We start from the raw sequence: 16,544 nt of genomic DNA, 5'->3' as shown, positions 1-16,544 counted from the left end.
ACCACCAAGATTTAATATTTGTAAAATCAAAACAATGACTGGAGTATTTGCTCTTCACTTCCAACAGGAAGTCCAGAAATGGTTCAAAAATATAGGTAAATGCTTGTTGCAAATGCTTGCATTGAGGCTGTGCACCTCAATCTGCAAATATCAAACCATGTGGTTTGTATAATGGGTACATAGAAACAAGTTTTAGACATCATGGATTGATGCTAGGACAAGGAACAACATCAAGCTTGAATAAAACTTCTTATGAATACTTAATCTAAAATTTTTGAAATTCAAAGAGAAGTGCACTCAGCAACATAAATCACTTCAGATTTGTCTATTTCCTTTTGAAGTATTTGTAGAAAAAAAAATGCAATCAATGTATTGTACCACCTTCACATGCATTCCTAAATCAGTCAATCAGAACTGAACCTTGAACTGAAATATAAAACAAATGAAAGGAAAACGAGTGTTCCTGCATCAACTATATAATAAAAATCATTCACAAGGGATTTTGTACAATATATGTTACTTTTGTTTGAAAAGTTCAATATGTCCTCAGTACCTATTGATTCCTCAACTTTGATAACTATTCCCCAACCTCAACCATTGTCTTATTTTAGTCTTACCTAGGTAGATTCAACCAAGATCCAACTACTCTCTTCAGTCACTTCAAGCACACTTCACTGTCGCTACTATCCCAACCCAACGGCATTTTCAGAAGCTGCGCCGCGTTGTCACAAGTGCGCAGGGTTTGTGCTAGCGTTTTCGCTACTGAAATTCTTTCGTGTCTCCGGAGACAGCCGTAAGGTCTAGTTTCGCGGCAAGCGTCAAAGAGAATCGTCTTTATGGATTCCGCCCGGCTCTAGGAGTAATCACCTTCTCGCCACCTTCTGTCTCCGGTGTCTCCGGCAGCCTATGTATACTGTATAGTGCTATGGAGTATGAAGTTCTCGTAATGAACTAAGACTCAATATGATTGATTTTTTTGCGTGCATCAAAGAAAAACGAGAAGAATTTTGCGACAACAATGAAAAGAGATTATTATTTATATTAAAGTGGTTGTGTCTCCGACGACCTTCCTTTATTGGATTGACTCTGTCTCCAACACCGGTTGGAGAGTTGACACCTTTTTTCACCTCTGTGGCCTCATCTTCACCCGCCGTGCGCAGTCCGTTACTGCTGGGGAGGGATTCGCCCCCGAGAGAAAACACGCTCCATGATGGCCATTTCTTAGATCAGCAGCCGCATCGCCTCACCGGCTTCACCTATCCGGAAGGCATCGCTCTGGATGTGTGGCATCGTTCGACATGAAAAGCATCGTTCTATAAATGTAAACCACACCTCCCTGGAGTCCTTCCTGGGCGTTGACCTCGCCTTCCTAGCTGCTACTGTACTTCCTGAGCGTAGGCCACGCCTTCGTAAGCTACTTCCTGAGATAAGACCACGCCTCATGGTAACTCCGGAAGCTCTGGCGGCGGTGTGCAGCGGAAGGAGATGGATATCGGAGTCGGACCACAACAGGACCGCGGCCCTGGCCGACTGCAGGCTGACCAGCCGGTTATACATACGGTGACGTCACTGGGTCGTGATGACGTCAGTGGGTCGCCAGCGGACAGCAGGTGTTTGGCTGGCGACGGATGGTCGGCTGGGGGCTAGGTCACTGATGCACTTAGGGGCGGTGTTGCACGGAGGAATAGTGATGAAGAGTGGCGAGTGCTGCCACGCCATGACCCATGCAGACTCCGCATTCAGCAACCCGTACGAACTCCTCACAAGAGTAAATTATATACCATATTTGATGGCCCCAGTCATGATTTCTGTCCGACTGCTCTCACTATATCATATACCAACCGCAGTCCGACTACATTTAAAAGCTAACACAATCATCGATACCTGTGATATAAATGATGTCGGTTCCTGTAACCTTACGTCGTTACCTGTGAAAAGACTACACCGGTACCTGTGATAATCAACGCCGATGCACCATGTTGTATTCTAACGCCCGGAGTCACTGAGTCTGGTAACATTGGTGTTCAAACGTCGATGGCTCTTGTCGCCCGTACCTGCGATTTTATAACGAATTCAACCATTCTGTGTGATTTCACAGGTGGTGCGACTGACGGTGTCCCGACCGCCCGACTTCGTGTTCCGGCCCGGCGACTTTTGCTACGTCAACATCCCGGCCGTGGCCAAGTACGAGTGGCATCCGTTCACCATCAGCAGCTCGCCAGAGAACGAAGGTGAGATGACGGCGAGCTACCTGGTAGACGGGCTCCAAAGCTCACGAATGATCTGACCAGAGGTTGGAGTGTTACCGACCCTGTTGTGTCGATTGGGTAGTGGAAAGGCCTTGGTGAGCATGTCTGTGGCTGTGCATTTTAGTTTCTTGCAGCTATTTTTCACAATCTATATTACTATTTTCCGCTTCCCCTTCGAGCTGCCAGCAAACAGACAATTAGCTATGCTATGCGTAACCAACCTCAGTGCAAACCTCACAACCAAGTCCGTCCAGGAAAAACACTGTAGCTGTACAAAAAGGGGCTATTGGTATATTCAGCCCAATGAACACGACACAGACATACTAGCAAGTATACATGTCTCAACCGAGACTGCCCTGCCAACGGGCCGCCACCCCTCCCCACTCGCGGCGCAATGGTGTCACCACCCAAACTAGAAACCCTGTCGTGTGTGTCCTCCCCCGGAAAAAGTCCTAACTAGAAAAAAACCGGGGGACCTAGCTGGGGAAAAAACCACATTTTGTGGAAAAACCCATCTTTATTTAAGAGTGTGGTGCGTGTAAAAAAAAAACCCTAAAATGGTGGTGGGTGGGTGGGAAACGCAAAAACATTTCAGAGCGAGAACACTGCTGACTTGCGTCAGACCGGGCAGCCTAGAACAGAGTGACCGCGCATATACACTCAAACCCCGCGCCGCCACCGTCACGTGACACGAGTCGCTCCACCAATCAGAGGAGGCCGCCGCCTCAGCGGCCTTGCCGCCCGGGGCGCGGGCGGCCGCCCGCCTGCCGCCGAACGCTGCTCGCCGAGGCCGGCCAGGCTCCGGGGCCGCCCCAGAGAAGACGCTCGTAGTGTCGCGGAAAAACCGGTTATATCTTGTTATATATAACCGGGCGTATTTTCCGCTTCCCCTTCGAGCTGCCAGCAAACAGACAATTAGCTATGCTATGCGTAACCAACCTCAGTGCAAACCTCACAACCAAGTCCGTCCAGGAAAAACACTGTAGCTGTACAAAAAGGGGCTATTGGTATATTCAGCCCAATGAACACGACACAGACATACTAGCAAGTATACATGTCTCAACCGAGACTGCCCTGCCAACGGGCCGCCACCCCTCCCCACTCGCGGCGCAATGGTGTCACCACCCATTCAATACATCCACCCAGACACCAATGCGCCATAACAAAACACCCCTTTCCCGAGACCAGCAGACCGAATGGGGGATACAAATAAACAACAAAAGACCTTAAGTCGCCGCCAGTGTCAAGACCAGTGGCAGAGCCCACCCAAATACGTGCTTGGTAGTTGGTTGAAGGCAAGTAATCATTTCCTCAACCTGGCCCGGAGCTTACCAGAAACGCCACGATCCCTAAAACCTGCCAACATGAATGTGAACGATACAGCGGTCACCAATGAAGAACAATATTACATTTATACCAAAGCCCTTACAGCAAGACTAACAAGTAACAACCATTAGCATTAGCCACTACTGCGATGATAGCCTCCACCAACTAAAGACCCTCGATATACCCGACGAAAAACAACCATCCATGAGTTCTGAGGCAGTTAACAAAAGCTGTATTTTCCTTTACCTTGAACACTATACACATACCTATCAGCGCGACCATGCATTTTCCCAAAACTTTGGAAGGGGTTAGAACAGTATCAACGAAGGTCGTTGACAGCCGCCCAGCAAAAAAAAAAGGGAGCGCTCTCAGCCCGCTCCAGGAATCAGCGCTCCAAGCCGCCGTAATGACGCCCGCGCTATTACTGGGCGTCCTAGCGGCAGCCACCTACGGGTAGACTAGCGAGCCGTCCCGCGGCCGTTGTAGAAGGTGGAAGAATGGAGCATCCCGGGCAGCACCAGAGGCCATGAGAAACGGCTTCCCCGGGCAGACTAGCGAGCTGCTTTTTTCTTTTATTATTGCTAATGTTAATTATTATTGTTATTATTGTTATTATTGTTATTATTATTGTTATTATTGTTATTATTATTGTTATTATTATTATTATTGTTATTATATTGTCATTATTATTGTTATTATTGTTATTATTTTAGCGCCGTCCCCCCCAAAAAAACATGGTAACCCAATGGTTGTTAGGCAACTGACAACAGAGGCCACAGCTACTGTTACGTGTACCTTAATCCCTGTGATATGCGTGGCAATGATAACGACCATGAATGTTACCTAAAACTTTGCAAAGGTTAAAACAGTGACCACGAAACTATAGGTAATCAGGTCATAGATAGCCGACCAGCAAAAGGGGAGAGCTCTCAGCGCCCGCCGGCATCCACATTCAAAGCCGCCGGAATGACGCCTGCGCTACCGGCGTCCTGGCGGCAGCCACCAACGAGCAGACGAGCAAGCCGCCCCGAGGCCGTTGTAGAAAAGCACATCCCCGGCAAACTAGAAAGCTGCCCAGAGGCCGTTGAAGAAGGGGACTACCACGGGCAGACTTGCGACTAGCGAGCTACACCCGAGGCTGTTGTAGGAGGGGACGCCCGCGGGCAGACTATCGAGCCGCCCCGAGGCCGTTGTAGAAGGGGACACCCCCGGGTAGACTAGCGGGCTGCCCAGAGGCTGTTGTAGAAGGGGACATCCCGGGAAGACTAGCGAGCTGCCCCGGGGTCGTTGTAGAAGGGGACACCCCCGGGCAGACTAGCGAGCTGCCCCGATGCCTTTGTAGAAGGGGACACCCCCGGGCAGACTAACGAGCTGCCCCGAGGCCGTTGTGAAGGGGACACCCCCGGGCAGACTAGCGAGCTGTCCCGGGTTCGTAGAAGGGGACACCCCCGGGCAGACTAGCGAGCTGCCCCGAGGCCGTTGTAGAAGGGGCACCCCCGGGCAGACTAACGAGCTGCCCCGAGGCCGTTGTAGGAGAGGATATCCCCGGGCAGACTAGCGAGCTGCCTCGGGGTCGTTGTAGAAGGGGATACCCCCGGGCAGACTAGCGAGCTTCACCCGGGACTTGTAGAATTGGGCATCCAAAGATTCTCCAAATGTTTAGGGCAATTACCCGACCTGAATACCAAAATACCCGCTGTTGAAATCTGATAGTATCCGCATCCCCCCGCCACGGGCAACAAGCATGCCTTCCCGCTAAGCTCCGGATTGATCAGGGACCAAAAGACCGGCATACAGACAGCCCCTACGCTGTAAACAGGCCAATATGGGTAAAAATTGCCGTAGCTTCCTAGCTCGACACGTTTTGGAGGTGTTTACTGCCTCCAAACGCCGAGCTGCCTCAATGTCACCCATAGAAGGTACAGTAACTCACCCACCAACCAATCATAGGCAGGTCCTGAGTGACAAAAGTACACAACCTGAGTACACACAACCAGGTTGCTATCATAAAAATGTTAGAAATTACTCGTAACATCGTATGGTAAAATTAACATTCCAACCACTCAATGACCCCCGGTGACGCCGACAGCGCGAGCAGCAGCCGCGCGCGACCCCTGACAGCGCGCCTCCGAATAAATTAATAAAAAATATATAACGCTTGGAAAAAGGCCATACATCACAAAAACAGCTCACCTCCCAAGGGGTACGCTCACTACGCCAACCCTTACGCCAGTATCAGTTGTCCTGTATGGGAACCACGTTTCAACCATAGCCAGGCATAACCAACGACAACTCTACAAACTCAACTCCCAACCCTCAACACCAACACCACCGGTGAACACCGGCCCACCTCAGTGGCCACTCAACACCTAAGCCGGCCAGGTCGCGCGCTTGGAGCTGCTACCCCCTGGAAGAATGAGCTGAATCCACTCAACCGGAGTGTAGAATGCCAATGTCCAGCGTTCTAAGCAAAAGCAAAAAGGTATAACAAATTCCATCTAAAGTGATCAAGTACCTACCTACCGGAGCAATACGTAAACCCCCCAGTTACTTAAATATCCTGGGCAACATTTGGTGTTGACCAGTGAAGCGCCATCAATAAATTGTTTTTATATTGTTTGTTTGTTTTTATTTTTACTTTATAATTTTTTTAGTTTTTTTTTTATTTCATATACCTACATTTTTTATACCTAACCCCCATTTACCCAAATAACCTAAGCGCAATTGGCGTTGATCAGTGAAGCACCATAAACTACTAATAAAACTCATCGCTCCGACAGCGCCACGCCACTATAGCTGAGCCCGCCATTCACGGGGTGCGCTCACCATGGCAAACCTTATGCCAGTAGCCGTTTACCTGCATGGGAACCAAGGTTCAACCATAGCCAGGCATAACCGGACAACTCTACAAATTCAACCACCGCTCACAACACCATCACCACCTCATTGGTGAACCGCACTGGCCCACATCAGTGGCCACCCAACACGAAACCCGGCCAGGTTCTGCACTTGGAGCCGCTATCCCGTGAAAAAAAATGAGCTGAATTCACCCATACAGAGTGTGGAACGGCTAAGTCCAGCGATCTAAGAGAAGAAAACAATAAGACCCCTATAGTTTGTAAATGATGAGTTGTAACCGATGAGTTTTTTTTAACCTACCCCTCCCAAAACAAATTAATATTTTAACTGGAAATAAACCATACCCAGCCATAAACCACTCCAATTAACTCCGCAACTAGCCCAATTTCCACCTCTTACTAACCATACACCCGGACCAGTTAGGCATCCCACCAACCCCTCCATTATTAACAAATTGCATACGAACTTTATCAGCCATCAAAGTATAAAAAACAATCAACGTCCTTGCAAAAGCAATATTGCATACAGAACACACATTAATAATTGAAAAATACTTCTTAGCGAAAGAACCCACAAAAAAAAAACTGAATTTCATACTCCCTTTGCTCTGCGACGGTTGCACTAGATCACCAAAAAACACTGCCAAAGCGGCCACAACCGAGCTGCGACCATCCGGACAGCTCAACACTCAGTCAGTCTGAGTGAGTGACGTCAACCCTGATGCTGGCGAGGGGTACCAGTGCCCAAAAATTTGTTGATTTAGGTGGGAAACGTCACCCAAATGAAAATCACTGTTCACTCGCCTCCAATTTTTAAATAGCCCATTTTCCACTCCCATTTTTACCCAGAAAAAGCATTTGCATGGATGGATAGCCATTTTACTTCCCACATTATACCAGCCTTTTATGACATTTTGCCGCGCATCCTTTTTCACTCTTGTTAGGCCTTATTTGACCATCAATTTTCCACTCTTATCCCTTTTTGGTGAGAAATTTTCATAGACCCGGGAACAGGGGGGGCAGCGGGGGTGCTTGCCCCCCCCCCCCCAACTTGAGAGCCGTGGGGGCGTCGCCCCCTCAACATTCAGGCAGCGAGAAAGGACCTTTCCTCCCTTTTCCGGACTTCTTTCCTTCTTGTTTCCTTTATATATCCTATCAGGACACGGCCTTTCCTTGCCATCTGAAGGGTTTCTGCCGATACAGTATCGATTTGATATCTGCTATTGTCATCCCACTTTGGTTTGGGCCTGACCCTAGCCATAGTTTGGCAGGCCAGCTTTTACATACATATACTGGACCATTTTGAGCCAACCTTGAGAAATACATAATGTACAACGGTGGTAAAATCGTTGCTATAGGTATAACACAGTTTACCCGCCCCGGGTGTGAGGGAGGGGTGTGGGGCAACGAGTGCACTGACGTGGCACCCACGGAAGGCCGGTATGGGATTAAAGCTCAGCGACACCTTGGGCCTGTATGGTGCCTCCGGTTATCGGTAGCATCCTCAGAATCACCGGCGTAGGGCCCTTAGAGCCGCCGGTAAGGGGCCCGTAGAGGCACCGGTGTGGGACTGTCATGCAGGTGCCGGTGCGGGCGCTCAGAGGCACCAGTGTGACTCTCTCAGAGGCGCCGGTGAGGGTCCTACAGGCGTTGCTGTAGGCCCTCATAGACGCTTGTGTGGAGCAGTTACAGACTGGTGTGGGGCCTGAGCTGCTGACGCGAACCCTCTACAAGCCGGCAGGGGGTTCTCAGTGACCGGCAAGAGGCCCCCGTCACCGGTGTGGGGCCCTCAGAAGTCACTAATGGGTGGTCCCTAGATGCGCACTGCGCAGGTGTTGGGTAGGGATTCGAGTCCTCACTCTCAGAGCCGCCGAATATAGGGTTTTAATAGGCACTGGTGTAGGCACTCAGAGTTGGAGGCGTGAAACCCTCGAGACACCGGTGTGGGTCCTCATAAGCGCCGATGAGGGCCCCCACAGTTGCCGTTATTGGGCCCTCAGAAAAATAATTGTGGGACCATGACTCAGAAGCCGGCGTGGGGCTTTAAGGAGATCTTAGTGTGACAATTTAGGGCCCATGAGGTGCTCTAACGAGCCGAATGGGGCCCTCCCGAGTCGAAATATGGCCATCGTTAAGCCTCAGGTCAAATGGTGCCGCAGGGTCCCCCGGACCCGAGGGTCCCTGTGAACCCGATTGGGGGGGGGGGGGAGTGCGTGTTCCCTTAGACCCCTAGCTACGCCACTGTTTCATATGCATCAAGTCAGGTATTTTAGGCTCGCCTCCCCCCCCCCCCCAACTTGAAAATCGTTCCCGGGCCCCCAGGAATTTTCCTCCGACACCCCAGCCAAAATACAATTTTGGGACACCGAGGGGTACCCCAGTCCTAACAACGTATACTGACTAAATCCTTTTTAACTATTATTGATAGCACCTGACCTGTATTGTTCATTTGCTGTTTGCAGGAGAAAGGTCATCCCATATCCTATAGCGACAAGTAGAAAAAAAAAATCAAAGAAACAGACTGCTTTGAATATAGTTATAGACGATTTAACAAGCCTCAGCAGCAGCAGCAAACCAAGGTTGAAAACATGTTGAACTTAGAGTTGACTAGATTTCATTTTTTTAAATACCTTCAGGCCTCGTAACGATTTTATCAGAATTTTATTACTATCTTACTTTCCACCAGCATTGCCCCTCATGTTCCTATTGGTGGAAACAAATATCCCCACAAAAATGCCGATATCGCCCATGCCCAAGCGTTCACTATCTACCCTATCGGGTCCCCCTAGAACCTCCATTAACAGATATGTACCGAGCCCGGCATACATGGAACAACGTACCTTTCAAAACCCCGGCCACCTTGGCCTATACCTGACGATGTCCCGTAAGACCTGCTAGGCAGCACGGGCAGCACCACTGGAGCTAGATGAGCTGGGAGGGGTCGGAACTCCCTCAGCTGACGCGGGAGCTGTGAAGAAATCCTCCAGCGGCCAGAGAAGACTCTGGCCCAGCGGGCCGGCCCCGCCGAGTGTGCCGATCCGTCGCCGTTCAGAGTCGGATGCCAACCACCCACCAAGCCATGGAAGAAAAAAAAACGGATTGTGTCACATAACCATTTTTAGCCGAAAGCTCGTATCAAAGGAGGGTGTCAAGAGGGGTTATACATACTGGAGCCATTTAACTGACAATACGCGCGATGACACATCGGCAGGATATGCATATTGCATACCAACATTACCATGATTGATGTCGCTTATGCATGCCTAGGCAATGCTCTATTTATTGACCACGACAAAAAGGCACCTTACTCTGGCAAAAAAAAAAGATTCACAAACGCCACTACCATAAAAAAAAACTGAAAACAGTTAACTCGCACCTCAATGTAGAGTGAGAGCAAAACAATCACGGGCTACCATAAAACTGCATCGTTATAGAAAATGGCATACCTAATGCAGTCTTTAAATATGAGGGTGAAAACTTCCTTTGGGTACTATCCTGTAACTTACTATATTATCGCCAGTGCATCCAAACCACCTAACATAATTTCCCATCTAATCTAAAATATCCTAGTCCCGACTCCCGAGACTTACCACACAAGTGGTTTCCACTATCACCTCTGCACCTCCGTACCTATATCACCCACTTAACCTTTCACTCCAACCTAACCAGTAACCAGGTAACAATACCATTTTAGACCAATACCATTGCAATGGGTATCATTAGCATGAACTCCATTTACCCTCTCAAGTCTCACCTGGTAGTTGGTACCCTTATTATCAACAATCCCTAACCCACTAATGAAAAACCCGCTCGGACACGCTCGGACAGAGCCAAACATCACCAGCAGCTCATTCTCCACGGGGTACGCCCACCTGGCACACCTTACGCCAGTAACCGTTCACCTGTATGGGAACCACAGTTCAACCAACACCAGGCACCACCAAAACGGCAATTCTACCAACTCTCTGCACAACCACCGGCCAACACCACGTGGCCACCAAACCCTACGCCGGCCAGGCCCACCTGGCCCACCTGGGCGTACCTCCACGGGGTACGCCCACCTGGCACACCTTACGCCAGTAACCGTTCACCTGTATGGGAACCACAGTTCAACCAACACCAGGCACCACAAAACGGCAATTCTGCCAACTCCAACCACCGGCCAACACCACGTGGCCACCAAAAACCCCACGCCGGCCAGGCCGTGCACTCTGAGCTGCTACACCGTACCGAGAAGCATGAGCTGATTTCACTCGCACTGAGTGTAGGATGGCAAAGTCCGGCGTTCCGTTCCAGGGAAGAAGAAAAAAAAACAGTTTCAGCTATGTTACACATAGCGAGAACCTACACCCAATCTCCCAAAATCTGAAAAACACCACCAAGCAAATTAGCAGTCCATGTTTCATTCTTTTATCCAACCTTCAAAGAACCTATAATACCAGGCATTTGCCGACCCATTGCTCATCGACCCCTTTCTTACCTCGATAGCATAACATAAGCACAAAATAACCAAACCTCATGCCGAAAATAAAAACAAACAACTAACAAACAACAAACCAGTAAAAATAAACATAAAAAACCCGAAAGGATAAACATCCTCGTCAATCAATATAACATTGATATAAAACCAAACTTATACTCCCCTTGATGTCTTCCAGTTTCAACTGAACACGACCGCAGTAAACGCAAAAACATTTCAGAGCGAGAACACTGCTGACTTGCGTCAGACCGGGCAGCCTAGAACAGAGTGACCGCGCATATACACTCAAACCCCGCGCCGCCACCGTCACGTGACACGAGTCGCTCCACCAATCAGAGGAGGCCGCCGCCTCAGCGGCCTTGCCGCCCGGGGCGCGGGCGGCCGCCCGCCTGCCGCCGAACGCTGCTCGCCGAGGCCGGCCAGGCTCCGGGGCCGCCCCAGAGAAGACGCTCGTAGTGTCGCGGAAAAACCGGTTATATCTTGTTATATATAACCGGGCGTATTTGTGGTGACGTAGTTTCTGTCTATTACGAAGGTCGCGACATGGTGCTACGTAGCGCGGGTTACAGGTCACACCGTTGCACCTACCGCGCTGAAGTTTGCGCAACTCATAGAACAAGGATGGACAACGTGCCTTTGATGGGTCTCAGCTCGATCGGATCGATAGCGAGCGCGTGGCGCGTGCCCAAAAAGTGCAAATTCACGTCATAGACTTTACATGTATTAATCGGCTGGCAAAAACGGGCGAAAACAGCCAAATTTGCCCGACACGGGCCCGGTCCCGGTGCAATATCTCGGTAACCGTGGGCCCGACCGGTACGGGGAAAACAGTATCGTGTAGAGAATCGAACGGGCTATCGAATGGTGTGCGGTGCAGGGGTTGGCACGCGCCACGTGCACCGGGGAGGACACTTTCTTTTGAAAAATGGACGTTTTGGACGGATTTTGGAATTTATATTAATTTCAGGTGATCGTCAGACGGAATGAGTTGAAACAGCGCCTATTAGCAATAAAAATGTACCGTCTCTCATGGAAAAATTGTGAAAAGCTAATTGATCAAAAACAATGAGGAAAAAATCGCTGAATTAACCCTCGCCCGTAAACGGCGATCTGCCACCTTCGCCCATGCAGGGTTGGTGCGACCCCCCCCCCCTTGGCGTTTGAAAACGGAGCGTCGTAGAGCTTAGCGGAAAAGACCAACGGATTGCTCTCGCCGAGATCTCGCGATTGGTGGTATATTTTTTGGTCCTAGGTCAACATTTGACCTACTTTTGACCGGTCAAAGGTCAAATTTTCGGAAAAATAGACTTTTTTCAACTTTCCGCGGCGATTGCGGCAAAACGGTGGGAGATATCGACTTGAAACCTTCACTATCGTGTTCCTTGATCAATTCTCTATCGTTTGGTATGTATTTCGTTTCCCTAGCTCTAAAAATGGCGCGTTGGGAGCGCCGGAAGTCGGCAAGGTCACAGTCGGCGGCAGAAATTCGAAAAATCAAAATTTAAATTTTTGAAATCTGATTGTATTTTTGGATTTGGGAGGTCCATTTGCTCCCTATAGAAGCTAATATTGCTGCATGTTCCCATTGAGGTGACAAGAATTAGCAAAATAGTGGTTCGGGCGCTTTTCAAAAATAGTACCGGACGCTGTTCCTCTTGTGACGTCATAGCTCCGTGACCTGACCTGACCCGGTCAAGTTTTTTAAACCATATGATAGCCAATGCTTGCCCCAACATGCATGGGAAGTTTCATCACGATCCATCAACCGATGTCCGTACCACCGGCAGGAAACCTCGGGCGTTGGCACTCAGTTTGTGAAAATCCGGCCGGAGGCTGTTCCCTTTGTGACGTCATAACTCCGTGACCTGACATGACCCGGTCAAATTTTTTTTTTATCAAAAGATGCGCACGGTTTGCCCCATAAGGTACCCAAAATTTGGCGGCGCTGCGCGCCGCCGTTTGTGCACTATTTTCGAAAAACCTCAGGGGGGGGGGTTGCACCAACCCCCCCCCCTACATGGGCGAGGGTTAAATGGTATTTGTCCAAAATGTGTCACTAAATAATTACACGGATTTTGCTGCTTAACCTGATACGTTTGACAATTGAAAATGCTATCATTGGAAAGAGCATTCAATTCTCGCCAAGATCCAATCATCACGTTTGCATGACAAGCAACAGTATTCTTAAAAATATAAGTGTTTCAAACCTCTGCAAAACGATTTTTAGTGAAAATTATCTACGCCTTTAATTTGTCATAAAACTACGTGCCTAAATTATAAAGCACATTTGACAGATTCTGAAGTGGAAAGCATGCTTATCAGACACGGGCACCTCGATGCGGTGGTGGATATTTTTTCCACGAACCAAAACGTTTTGCCGTCAAAAGGCAATCGACCGAAATGGATAGATAACCCAACCGACACAAGAACAACCGAACACCCGCCGATCGAAAATATCCCTTTTCGCGTTGCGGAGCACGCGGGTCACCCTAGTAGTTGTCTATTTTTCGTCTGTTCAATGTCCGCGGCCTGCAGTTCCGTGTGATTCAACGTAGGACTGAGGAGCAGATTGTCATGTGTGCGAGCGGCTCTGTCTGACGATGTCCGTGCCTCCGGCCGTTTCAGACCAGATCACCTTCCACGTGCGGGCTGTTGGAGAGTGGACCCGCAGTCTGCACGACAAGGTGCTGGAGGCGTGTCTCAAATCCTTCCTCTACGACCAGTTCGTACTGATGAAGGCCACCGCGACGCCCCACCCGGGCCCCAGCGACCTGGTCTGCCCGCAGCTGGCGCCACCTACACCGGCGACGGTAGCGCCACCGCCAGCGCAGCGGAAGTCGGGTGTAACAGCCGTGACGCCCGAGCAGCTGCAGCGCCTGGAGTGGCTGCGGCAGGCACAGGCCGAGTCGGCCCCTCACGGGTTCTCCTGTCAAAACCCGGCGGCGGACGGTCCGAGTGGCCTCCACAATGCCGGGTTTGTGGGCGACGAGCGCGTCGATCCGGTCAGGACGGTGTCGGCGCAGGTGTCGGAGGCGACGGTCGGTGCCGGCGGCTGCGGCGGCGGGTCGGCCAAACGGAGAGAGGCAGAGGGTCCGGCCAAGCGGAGAGAGGCAGAGGGGTCGGCCAAGCGGATAGAGGCAGAGGGCTGCCAGCGGCCGGCGCCCGGTCCGGGGACGGTGGCCGGCTGCAGGACCGGCTCCGTCAGAGAGGCCGGCGCCGTCCATAAACAGCACTCGCTTCAGAAGGGCACCGTCGATAAACTCAGCTGGAAGGTGGGTATCAGCCGAGCGGTGGGCATGACTTTTCAATAGCGTTGATCTGGTGAGAGTTCTACTTCTATGATGCACGCTTGGATTAAGTAAATTTGTCGTCATACGTACCTAGACTAAATCGACAAATTTGATGACCTAAGTTCTCATCAGCCCTGTGTCTGAAGCCGTGATCGTTTCCCGCTGTTTCTAGCGATCATGGGTATGACTGTGTCTCTACCCCCCGGCAGATAATCCTGGACGGTCCGTACGGGGCGCCGTCGACCAGTGTGTTTCACGCGCAACACGCCGTGCTGGTGGGCGGCGGTATCGGCGTCACGCCGTTCGCGTCGGTGCTGCACTGCATCATGGACCGGTCAGTAAGGACAGGGGAGGGGTATGACGTACCCATAAACGCATACGGGATCATGGGCCGGTCTGTGCACGAGTTGCTGTCTCTATCACTCTCTTGACTTGTTCATTGTTGACTGTGTGACCAAAAGTACAAAAGTATCAAAAGCTTAAATGCTTTGCCCCTGTCACTCTGTGTTGGCTTTAAAATCGGTTCACCTAGAATATACCTTTATCAACACATCAGAATAAGTGCTTTCAGCCACAGCAGAATATGAACCCTTTTGAACGTTATACACACACCCATACCTCTGACCTAAGTATTTACCTTCTCTAACCTCGATCTACCAAACGCCTGACTGTGTCGCTCTGTTTCAGGTATAACGCGGCGCACCGGCCCTGTCCTCACTGCCTGGTTCCCACCTGCCTGGAAATGCCATCGTCAATGCTCAAACTGAAAAAGGTACGGGCACCGGGCTGATCTCTGCTTCGGTCAGAAGTGTGTTATGTGTGGGTCCCAGGGTGCGAGGAAGGAGTGGTGATTGTTATGTCTTGGCTTTTCTTGTCTGAGACAAATAAATGAAACGTTCTTAAGAAGTTCAAACGTTCAGTGTCACTTTAATGGCCTACTTCTCATCTGAATAGTATCCAGTGAATAGATTTGTGCTCCTTGCTCATCCTCACTGTCATGTGTACTGCGTAGTGCGTAGCTTACCTATGTGACGCTTTCCATGCCCTCCCGTTTAGGTGGACTTTGTGTGGGTGAACCGCGACATGCGCAGCTTCGAGTGGTTCCTGGAGCTGCTGCACCAGCTGCGCGAGTCGCAGCAGCGGCGTGGCAGCCAGCTGGACAGCTTCCTCACCATGCAGCTGCACAAGACGTCCTCACTGCCCATCGTCGGCGCCGTGCCGCTGCGCAACGAGGTCAAACAGGGACGGCCCGACTGGGACAAGGTCAGTCTGGACTTGGAGGGTGTTGAGGGGTTGTGCGGGAGGTATTGTGGGTGCTGTGTCATCAGCTCTGCAAGTATTGTAAGCCCATGGTGCGATCCATTAGCACTAAGTGATATGCAGCGTCTCCGGTGATCTGTTACGGTGCTCGGTCTCGATTAATCCCCACTGTGACCCTTACGACCCTGTGTCCCTACATTGTTTTGCCCCTGATATAATCAGTGCCCCTTTCGTGGCCCCGGCCCTCGGTACCCCTCCGCTGACCGCTCCCCGGTGCACCTGCCAGGTGTTTGGCCAGATCCGGGACCGGCGGCGCGGCAAGGTGACGGTGTTCTTCTGCGGCCCGCCGGCGCTCGGCCGCGTCATCAGGGAGAAGGCGGCCAAGTTCGGCTTTGGCTTCGTCAAGGAGATGTTCTGAGCGCGCCGTTGCCGCTGTCGCTCCGTCCCGTGCCATACCAGTACCGTTCCTCGGACAGGGGGCCGCCCGGCGCCCGCTGTCCGGAGCGAGCGCCGCCGTCAGGGTACGAACTGAACTCACCGGCAGCAGAGAACAGGAAACCAAATAGGATCGTGTGCCGAATTCCCGTGGCCCTGCGCCGGACAGAGGGCAGCCCGAGAGAGGCCCGTGCTGCCGAGCGCTACCGAGAGCTCGGTTTGTCCACTCGGTACCCGTCTAGTACCCTCTGGTACCACCGGGTACAGGCTGGTACCGGTTTCAAGTGCGCGTCCCGGCCGTCGAGCTGAGTCATTGACTGTGACCGCGTGTGACTGACCGATTGTGACTGAGTGAGTGACTGGGCGCCGTGCGCCCGATAAGTGAGTGCATTGTGCGCGAGGCCGTGCGTTGGTCGTCCCGAGACCGGCTCCGGGGCCTTAGTGTGACGCCGTCTGCCGTACGGCGAGAGTGGGACCACTAAGTTAATTATTTGAGCAGCTGAACTCTGTGCCTAGTGACTGTCGTGAAGTGTAGTATTGTATGTGTATTCGTGTATCGTATTCCTGTGATAAATAATACATGTGCGTTCAGTAACAGTGATTCTTCTTACCTGAAGGACGCTTCGATATTCTGAACGTGATTTGA

General features: G+C 50.9%; 1 protein-coding gene across 1 annotated transcript in view; it reads left to right on the top strand.

The window, feature by feature from the left end:
* LOC122392245 (NADPH oxidase 5-like) overlaps positions 1 to 16,493 on the top strand; it is a 52,269-nt gene extending 35,776 nt beyond the window's left edge. Inside the window, exons 6-11 of the mRNA XM_043386908.1 lie at positions 2,099 to 2,231; positions 13,539 to 14,185; positions 14,413 to 14,537; positions 14,891 to 14,975; positions 15,260 to 15,466; positions 15,750 to 16,493. Coding sequence (XP_043242843.1) covers positions 2,099 to 2,231; positions 13,539 to 14,185; positions 14,413 to 14,537; positions 14,891 to 14,975; positions 15,260 to 15,466; positions 15,750 to 15,881 — 1,329 coding nt within the window. The 3' untranslated portion in view covers positions 15,882 to 16,493. The remainder of the gene's footprint in view (positions 1 to 2,098; positions 2,232 to 13,538; positions 14,186 to 14,412; positions 14,538 to 14,890; positions 14,976 to 15,259; positions 15,467 to 15,749) is intronic.
* The last annotated feature ends 51 nt before the right edge of the window (positions 16,494 to 16,544 follow it).

Source organism: Amphibalanus amphitrite, unplaced genomic scaffold, assembly GCF_019059575.1.
Source record: "Amphibalanus amphitrite isolate SeventyFive unplaced genomic scaffold, NRLGWU_Aamphi_draft 000476F_arrow, whole genome shotgun sequence".
Taxonomy (NCBI): Eukaryota; Metazoa; Arthropoda; class Thecostraca; order Balanomorpha; family Balanidae; genus Amphibalanus; species Amphibalanus amphitrite.
This window is presented reverse-complemented; position numbering and strand designations above follow the sequence as displayed.